We start from the raw sequence: 10,167 nt of genomic DNA on the forward strand, positions 1-10,167 counted from the left end.
CCACTCACTCAATCATTCACCCACTCACCCACTCACTCATCCACTCACTCAATCATTCACCCACTCACCCACTCAATCAATCACTCACACACTCACTCATCAATCATTCACCCATTCACACACTCATTCACTCACTCATTCACACACTCACCCACTCACACACTCACCCACTCACTCATTCACACACTCACCCACTCACCCACTCACACACTCATTCACTCACTCATTCACACACTCACCCACTCACCCACTCACACACTCACTCATTCACCCACTCACCCACTCACCCACTCACCCACTCACTCACTCACTCACCCACTCACCCACTCACTCACTCATTCACTCACTCACTCACTCACACACAGTGCGCTAACCACTGCACCACCACTCCCAACACACGCACACAGTGCGCTAACCACTGCACCACCACTCCCCACACACACAGTGCGCTAACCACTGCACCACCACTCCCCACTCACACACACAGTGCGATAACCACTGCACCACCACTCCCCACACTCACACAAACATACAGTGCGCTAACCACTGCACCACCACTCCCCACACACACACAGAGTGTGCTAACCACTGCACCACCACTCCCCCCCCACACACACACACAGTGCGCTAACCACGGCACCACCACTCTCTACACTCACACACACACAGTGCGCTAACCACTGCACCACCACTCACACACACACTCACACAGTGCGCTAACCACTGCACCACCACTCCCCACTCACACACACCGCGCTAACCACTGCACCACCACTCCCCACACACACACAGTGCGCTAACCACTGCACCACCACTCCCCACACACACACACAGTGCGCTAACCACTGCACCACCACTCCCCACACACACACACAGTGCGCTAACCACTGCACCACCACTCCCCACTCACACACACAGTGCGCTAACCACTGCACCACCACTCCCCACACACACACACAGTGCGCTAACCACTGCACCACCACTCCCCACTCACACACACACACAGTGCGCTAACCACTGCACCACCACTCCCCACTCACACACACACACAGTGCGCTAACCACTAAACCACCACTCCCCACTCACACAGTGCGCTAACCACTGCACCACCGCTCCCCACACACACACACAGTGCGCTAACCACTGCACCACCACTCCCCACACACACACACAGTGCGCTAACCACTGCACCACCACTCCCCACTCACACACACACAGTGCGCTAACCACTGCACCACCACTCCCCACACACACACAGTGCGCTAACCACTGCACCACCACTCCCCACTCCCACACACAGTGCGCTAACCACTGCACCACCACTCTCACACACACACACACACAGTGCGCTAACCACTGCACCACCACTCCCCACTCACACAGACACAGTGCGCTAACCACTGCACCACCACTCCCCACCCACACACACAGTGCGCTAACCACTGCACCACCACTCCCCACACACACACATAGTGCGCTAACCACTGCACCACCACTCCCCACCCACACACACACTGCGCTAACCACTGCACCACCACTCCCCACCCACACACACACTGCGCTAACCACTGCACCACCACTCCCCACCCACACACATAGTGCGCTAACCACTGCACCACCACTCCCCACACACACAGTGCGCTAACCACTGCACCACCACTCCCCACTCACACAGACACAGTGCGCTAACCACTGCACCACCACTCCCCACCCACACACAGTGCGCTAACCACTGCACCACCACTCCCCACACACACACAGTGCGCTAACCACTGCACCACCACTCCCTCCCCACACACACACACACAGTGCGCTAACCACTGCACCACCACTCCCCACACACACACACACACAGTGCGCTAACCACTGCACCACCACTCCCTACCCACACACACAGTGTGCTAACCACTGCACCACCACTCCCCACACACACAGTGCGCTAACCACTGCACCACCACTCCCCACACACACACACAGTGCGCTAACCACTGCACCACCACTCCCCACCCACACACACAGTGTGCTAACCACTGCACCACCACTCCCCAAACACACACAGTGCGCTAACCACTGCACCACCACTCCCCACACACACACACAGTGCGCTAACCACTGCACCACCACTCCCCACACACACACACAGTGCGCTAACCACTGCACCACCACTCCCCACACACACACAGTGCGCTAACCACTGCACCACCACTCCCCACACACACACACAGTGCGCTAACCACTGCACCACCACTCCCCACACACACACACACAGTGCGCTAACCACTGCACCACCACTCCCCACTCACACACACAGTGCGCTAACCACTGCACCACCACTCCCCACACACACACAGTGCGCTAACCACTGCACCACCACTCCCCACACACACACACAGTGCGCTAACCACTGCACCACCACTCCCCACACACACAGTGCGCTAACCACTGCACCACCACTCCCCACACACACACACACAGTGCGCTAACCACTGCACCACCACTCCCCACACACACACAGTGCGCTAACCACTGCACCACCACTCCCCACATACACACTCACACAGTGCGCTAACCACTGCACCACCACTCCCCACACACACACACAGTGCGCTAACCACTGCACCACCACTCCCCACTCACACACACAGTGTGCTAACCACTGCACCACCACTCCCCACACACACACAGTGCGCTAACCACTGCACCACCACTCCCCACTCACACACACACAGTGCGCTAACCACTGCACCACCACTCCCCACACACACACAGTGCGCTAACCACTGCACCACCACTCCTCACACTCGTACAGTGCGCTAACCACTGCACCACCACTCCTCCCCCACACACACACAGTGCGCTAACCACTGCACCACCACTCCCCAAACACACAGTGCGCTAACCACTGCACCACCACTCCCCACTCACACACACAGTGCGCTAACCACTGCACCACCACTCCCCACTCACACACACAGTGCGCTAACCACTGCACCACCACTCCCCACACACACACAGTGCGCTAACCACTGCACCACCACTCCCCACCCACACACACAGTGCGCTAACCACTGCACCACCACTCCCCCCACTCACACACACAGTGCGCTAACCACTGCACCACCACTCCCCACTCACACACAGTGCGCTAACCACTGCACCACCACTCCCCCCACTCACACACACAGTGCGCTAACCACTGCACCACCACTCCCCACTCACACACACAGTGCGCTAACCACTGCACCACCACTCCCCACCCACACACACACAGTGCGCTAACCACTGCACCACCACTCCCCCCGAGCCCCTCCCCCATCCCCCCCTCCACAGCCCCTCCCCCCAGACCGCAGCCCTCAGTGACGTCACGGCATCTCGTGGTTGCCCCTCCCCCCGCTTCCTCTTTTCGCGGGTCGCGCGCCGCTCGCTCATTGGTCGGCTGCTTTATTTAAATATTTAATTAGTTCTGCCTCGCTGTGACGTAATGGGTGAGTGGGTGGGTGGGTGAGTGGGTGAGTGGGTGAGTGGGTGGGTGAGTGGGTGAGTGGGTGGGTGAGTGGGTGAGTGGGTGAGTGGGTGGGTGGGTGGGTGAGTGGGTGAGTGGGTGGGTGGGTGGGTGAGTGGGTGAGTGGGTGGGTGAGTGAGTGGGTGAGTGGGTGGGTGGGTGAGTGGGTGAGTGGGTGGGTGGGTGAGTGGGTGAGTGGGTGGGTGAGTGGGTGGGTGGGTGAGTGGGTGGGTGTGTGGGTGGGTGGGTGGGTGAGTAAGTGGGTGATTGGGTGGGTGAGTGGGTGGGTGGGTGAGTGAGTGGGTGGGTGTGTGGGTGGGTGGGTGGGGAGTAAGTGGGTGATTGGGTGGGTGAGTGGGTGGGTGGGTGAGTGGGTGGGTGTGTGGGTGGGTGAGTAAGTGGGTGAGTGGGTGGGTGAGTGGGTGGGTGGGTGAGTGGGTGGGTGAGTGGGTGAGTGAGTGGGTGAGTGGGTGGGTGTGTGGGTGGGTGGGTGAGTGGGTGAGTGAGTGGGTGAGTGAGTGGGTGAGTGGGTGGGTGTGTGGGTGGGTGAGTAAGTGGGTGAGTGGGTGGGTGGGTGAGTGGGTGGGTGAGTGGGTGAGTGAGTGGGTGAGTGGGTGGGTGAGTGGGTGAGTGGGTGGGTGAGTGGGTGGGTGAGTGGGTGAGTGGGTGGGTGAGTGGGTGGGTGAGTGGGTGATTGGGTGGGTGAGTGGGTAAGTGGGTGGGTGGGTGGGTGAGTGAGTGGGTGAGTGGGTGAGTGAGTGGGTGGGTTGGTGAGTGGGTGAGTGGGTGTGTAGGTGGGTGAGTGGGTGAGTGGTTGAGTGGGTGAGTGGGTGTGTAGGTGGGTGAGTGAGTGGGTGAGTGGGTGGGTGAGTGTGTGAGTGAGTGAGTGGGTGTAGTGAGTGGGTGAGTGGGTGGGTGTGTAGGTGGGTGAGTGGTTGAGTGGGTGGATGGTTTAGTGAGTGGGTCCGTGGGTGAGTGAATGAGTGAATGAATGAGTAGGTCGGTGAATGAGTGGATGAGTGAGTAAATGAATGAGTGAGCGAATGCTCTCTCCACTGCTAGGTGGTTCCACCCCAACGTGTCGGGCAAGGGAGCTGCTGCTGCTGTTGTTGTTGTGGTTGTTGTTGTTGTGGTTGTTGTGATGGTTGTGGTTGTTGTTGTGGTTGTTGTTGTTGTGATGGTTGTGGTTGTTGTGATGGTTGTGGTTGTTGTTGTGGTTGTTGTTGTTGACGTGTGTGTCTCTCTACTGATAGATGGTTCCACCCCTACTTGTCGGGGAAGGGAGCTGAACAGCTGTTGTTGTTGTTGTGGTTGTTGTTGTGGTTGTTGTTGTTGTTGTGGTTGTTGTTGTGGTTGTTGTTGTTGTGATGGTTGTTGTTGTTGTTGTTGACGTGTGTGTCTCTCTACTGCTAGGTGGTTCCATCCCAACTTGTCGGGCAAGGCAGCTGAGCAGCTGCTGCTGCTGCTGTAGTAGCCTGCTGTTGTTGTTGTGGTTGTTGTTGTTGTGGTTGTTGTGGTTGTTGTTGTGGTTGTTGTTGTTGTTGTGGTTGTGATGGTTGTTGTTGTGGTTGTTGTTGTGGTTGTTGTTGTTGTTGACGTGTGTGTCTCTCTACTGATAGATGGTTCCATCCCAACTTGTCGGGCAAGGGAGCTGAGCAGCTGCTGCTGCTGCTGTAGTAGCCTGCTGTTGTTGTTGTGGTTGTTGTTGTTGTTGTTGTGGTTGTGATGGTTGTTGTGGTTGTTGTTGTTGTTGTTGACGTGTGTGTCTCTCTACTGCTAGATGGTTCCATCCCAACTTGTCGGGCAAGGGAGCTGAGCAGCTGCTGCTGCTACTGTAGTAGCCTGCTGTTGTTGTTGTTGTTGTGGTTGTTGTGGTTGTTGTTGTTGTTGTGGTTGTTGTTGTTGACGTGTGTGTCTCTCTACTGCTAGATGGTTCCATCCCAACTTGTCGGGCAAGGCAGCTGAGCAGCTGCTGCTGCTGCTGTAGTAGCCTGCTGTTGTTGTTGTGGTTGTTGTTGTTGTTGTGGTTGTTGTGGTTGTTGTGGTTGTGGTTGTTGTTGTTGACGTGTGTGTCTCTCTACTGCTAGATGGTTCCATCCCAACTTGTCGGGCAAGGCAGCTGAGCAGCTGCTGCTGCTGCATGGGGTGGAGGGGAGTTTCCTGGCGAGGCCGAGTCTCAGTAACCCGGGAGACTTCACCCTGTCTGTCAGGTCTGTGTGTCTGTGTGTGTGTGTGTCTGTGTGTGTGTCTGTGTGTGTCTGTGTGTGTGTGTGTCTGTGTGTGTGTCTGTGTGTGTCTGTGTGTGTGTGTGTCTGTGTGTGTGTGTGTCTGTGTGTGTGTGTGTCTGTGTGTGTGTCTGTGTGTGTGTGTGTCTGTGTGTGTGTCTGTCAGGTGTGTGTGTCTGTGTGTGTGTGTGTGTCTGTCAGGTGTGTGTGTCTGTGTGTGTGTGTCTGTGTGTGTGTCTGTGTGTGTGTGTGTCTGTGTGTGTGTCTGTGTGTGTGTATGTGTGTGTGTCTGTGTGTCTGTGTGTGTGTGTGTGTCTGTGTGAGTCTCAGTAACCCGGGAGACTTCACCCTGTCTGTCAGGTCTGTGTCTGTGTGTGTGTGTGTCTGTGTGTGTCTGTGTGTGTCTGTGTGTGTCTGTGTGTGTGTGTCTGTCTGTGTGTGTGTGTGTCTGTGTGTGTGTCTGTCAGGTGTGTGTGTCTGTGTGTGTGTGTGTGTCTGTCAGGTGTGTGTGTCTGTGTGTGTGTGTCTGTGTGTGTGTCTGTCAGGTCTGTGTGTCTGTGTGTCTGTGTGTCTGTGTGTGTGTGTCTGTGTGTGTGTACACGTGTGTGTGTGTGTGAGTCTCAGTAACCCGGGAGACTTCACCCTGTCTGTCAGGTGTGTGTGTCTGTGTGTGTGTGTGTCTGTGTCTGTGTGTGTGTGTCTGTGTGTGTGTGTGTGTGTCTGTGTGTGTGTCTGTGTGTGTGTCTGTGTGTGTGTCTGTGTGTGTGTGTGTCTGTGTGTGTGTGTGTCTGTGTGTGTGTGTGTCTGTGTGTGTGTCTGTGTGTGTGTGTGTCTGTGTGTGTGTCTGTCAGGTGTGTGTGTCTGTGTGTGTGTGTGTGTCTGTCAGGTGTGTGTGTCTGTGTGTGTGTGTCTGTGTGTGTGTCTGTGTGTGTGTGTGTCTGTGTGTGTGTCTGTGTGTGTGTATGTGTGTGTGTCTGTGTGTCTGTGTGTGTGTGTGTGTCTGTGTGAGTCTCAGTAACCCGGGAGACTTCACCCTGTCTGTCAGGTCTGTGTCTGTGTGTGTGTGTGTCTGTGTGTGTCTGTGTGTGTCTGTGTGTGTGTGTCTGTGTGTGTGTCTGTGTGTCTGTGTGTCTGTGTGTGTGTGTGTGTCTGTGTGTGTGTACACGTGTGTGTGTGTGTGTACACGTGTGTGTGTCTGTGTGTGTGTGTGTGTCTGTGTGTGTCTGTGTGTGTGTATGTGTGTGTGTCTGTGTGTTTGTGTGTGTCTGTGTGTGTGTGTGTCTGTGTGTGTGTCTGTCAGGTCTGTGTGTCTGTGTGTCTGTGTGTCTGTGTGTGTGTGTCTGTGTGTGTGTACACGTGTGTGTGTGTGTGAGTCTCAGTAACCCGGGAGACTTCACCCTGTCTGTCAGGTGTGTGTGTCTGTGTGTGTGTGTGTCTGTGTCTGTGTGTGTGTGTCTGTGTGTGTGTGTGTGTGTCTGTGTGTGTGTCTGTGTGTGTGTCTGTGTGTGTGTCTGTGTGTGTGTGTGTCTGTGTGTGTGTGTGTCTGTGTCTGTGTGTGTGTCTGTGTGTGTGTGTGTCTGTGTCTGTGTGTGTCTGTGTGTCTGTGTGTGTGTCTGTGTGTGTGTCTGTGTGTGTGTCTGTGTGTGTGTGTGTCTGTGTGTGTGTGTGTCTGTGTGTGTGTGTGTCTGTGTCTGTGTGTGTCTGTGTGTCTGTGTGTGTGTCTGTGTGTGTGTGTCTGTGTGTGTGTGTGTGTCTGTGTGTGTGTGTGTCTCTGTGTGTGTGTGTGTCTGTGTGTGTGTGTCTGTGTGTGTGTTTCCGGCAAAAACAACCCCCTACCTCCTCGTGATGCCGGACGGGCAACACTGTCGTGGACATTGCCGTGGGGGGGAGGGCCCAATTCCGATTGGCATTTCCCCTCGTGGCGTCTGTGACCACCACAGCGGCTAAGCGGGGGCTCTGGACGGGTGCGAGGGGCTGGGAACCCCTCCACCTTCAATAAATTACCGCCAAACTACGATGCAAATAACGTATTAAGCTCGTGCCGGTGGCCCCGGGGGGACAGGCGTCTATGACGTCTCCTGGCCAAACCCCATCTGGCGGAGCCAGGAGATTGAATCTTCACCCTCGGGGCTCCTCCAGAAACAACGAAAAGCCACTTCGTGTGGCCACGTTGAATGTTCGAACGCTCGCTGCGGAGGAGAGGCTGCCACTCCTCTGTCGGGAGCTGGACCGGTACCGCCTGGATCTCTGCGGTATTCAGGAGGTCCGGTGGACCGGCTCTAGCTCCTGCCACCATGAGGGGTGGACAGTCCTCTACTCGGGGCAGGAGACTGCCAAACAACAGGGAGTGGCTCTTCTTCTGAACAAAAGAATGAAGGGGGCGTGGGAGCGTGGCGGTGAGGTGTGGGAAGCTGTAAGCCAGAGGCTACCCCCCCACACCCACCCACCACCCTAACCCCCCCACACCCTCACCCACCCCACCACCACCACCACCACCCACCCACACTCCCCACACCCCTCACCCACCCACCCCCACCCACCCACCCCCACACACACCCCACCCACACCCACCCCACCCCCCCACCACACCCACCCACACACCCCCACCCACCACCACCACCAACCACCCCCCCACACCCACCCTCCCCACCCTCCCCCCCCCTCCCCCCCCCCCCACACCACCACCCACCCCCCCCCATCCCCCTCACCCACCCACACACCCACCCACACACCCCCACTCACAACCTCACCCTCCCCCACCCTCCCCCCCCTCCCCCCACCCCCCCCCCCCCCACACACACCCCCCCCCACACACACCCCCCCCCCACAGGCGCGCGGGCGACGTGGTGACCCACGTGAAGATCCAGAACTCGGGCGACTACTACGACCTCTACGGCGGCGAGAAGTTCGCGACGCTCGCCGAGCTCGTCGAGTTCTACACCCGCCACAGCGGGCAGCTGCGGGAGCGCGGCGGGGAGGTCATCGCCCTCGTGCTGCCTCTCAACTGCGCCGACCCCACGTCCGAGAGGTCAGGAGGTCACGGCGGTGGTGTAGAGGTCACGGCGGTGGTGTAGAGGTCACGGTGGAGGTGTAGAGGTCACGGTGGAGGTGTAGAGGTCACGGCGGTGGTGTAGAGGTCACGTGCGGTGGTGTAAGAGGTCACGGCGGTGGTGTAGAGGTCACGGTGGAGGTGTAGAGGTCACGGTGGAGGTGTAGAGGTGACGGCGGAGGTGTAGAGGTCACGGCGGAGGTGTAAAGGTCACGGCGGAGGTGTAGAGGTCACTGTGGAGGTGTAGAGGTCACGGTGGAGGTGTAGAGGTCACGGCGGAGGTGTAGAGGTCACGGTGGAGGTCACGGTGGAGGTCACCCTCCCCACTACCCCCACCCACCACCCACCCACTACCCAGGCAGATGGTACCACGGCCACATGCCGGATGACGATGATGATGACGATGATGATGATGATGACGACGATGACGATGGTGATGACGACGATGATTCCAATGATTCTTCCACCCACCCACCACCCACCCCACCACCTCCACCCACCACCCACCCACTACCCCAGATGGTACCACGGCCACATGCCGGATGATGATGATGATGACGACGATGATGATGGTGATGACGACGATGATTCCAATGATTCTTCCACCCACCCACCCACCCACCACCCCCACCCACCACCCACCCACTACCCCCAGATGGTACCACGGCCACATGCCGGATGATGATGATGATGATGACGATGATGATGGTGATGACGACGATGATTCCATTGATTCTTCCACCCACCCACCACCCACACCACCACCCACCCCCACCACCCACCCACTACCCCCAGATGGGTACCACGGCCACATGCCGGATGATGATGATGACGACGACGATGATGGTGATGATGACGACGATGACGATGGTGATGACGACGATGATTCCAATGATTCTTCCACCCACCACCCACCCACCACCCACCCACCACCCACCCACTACCCCCAGATGGTACCACGGCCACATGCCGGGTCGTGAAGCGGAGCGCTTGCTGCTGGAGCGAGGCCGTCCTGGCAGCTTCCTGGTGCGCGAGAGCGCCAGCAAGCCGGGCTCGTGCGTGCTGTCTGCCCGCACGGACACCACGGGGGGGGTGGTGGGGGGGGTGGGTGGGGTGGGGGTGGTGGGGGGGGTGGTGGGGGGGGTGGGGGTGGAGCGGCGAGCGTCACGCACATCATGATCCACTGGGCGGTAAATTGTGTGTGTGTGTGACTGTGTGTGTGTCTGTGTTTGGGTGTGTTTGGGTGTGTGTGTCTGTGTGTGTTTGGGGTGTGTTTTGGGTGTGTTTCTGTGTGTGTTTGAGTGTGTGTGTGACTGTGTGTGACTGTGTGTGTGTGTGTCAGTGTGACTGTTTGTGTGTGTGTGTCCGTGCGTGCTGTCTGCCCGCACGGA

General features: G+C 57.6%; 1 protein-coding gene across 1 annotated transcript; it reads left to right on the forward strand.

The window, feature by feature from the left end:
• Positions 1–5,121: 5,121 nt before the first annotated feature.
• On the forward strand, positions 5,122–9,955 carry LOC144955173 (tyrosine-protein phosphatase non-receptor type 11-like). The gene is made up of 5 exons (XM_078885489.1): positions 5,122–5,144; positions 5,590–5,712; positions 7,107–7,136; positions 8,558–8,755; positions 9,727–9,955. The coding sequence occupies exons 1-5, from the start codon at positions 5,122–5,124 to the stop codon at positions 9,953–9,955; spliced, it is 603 nt and encodes a 200-aa protein (XP_078741615.1).
• Positions 9,956–10,167: the final 212 nt, after the last annotated feature.

This window comes from Lampetra fluviatilis, unplaced genomic scaffold (assembly GCF_964198595.1).
Source record: "Lampetra fluviatilis unplaced genomic scaffold, kcLamFluv1.1 SCAFFOLD_875, whole genome shotgun sequence".
Classification (NCBI taxonomy): domain Eukaryota; kingdom Metazoa; phylum Chordata; class Hyperoartia; order Petromyzontiformes; family Petromyzontidae; genus Lampetra; species Lampetra fluviatilis.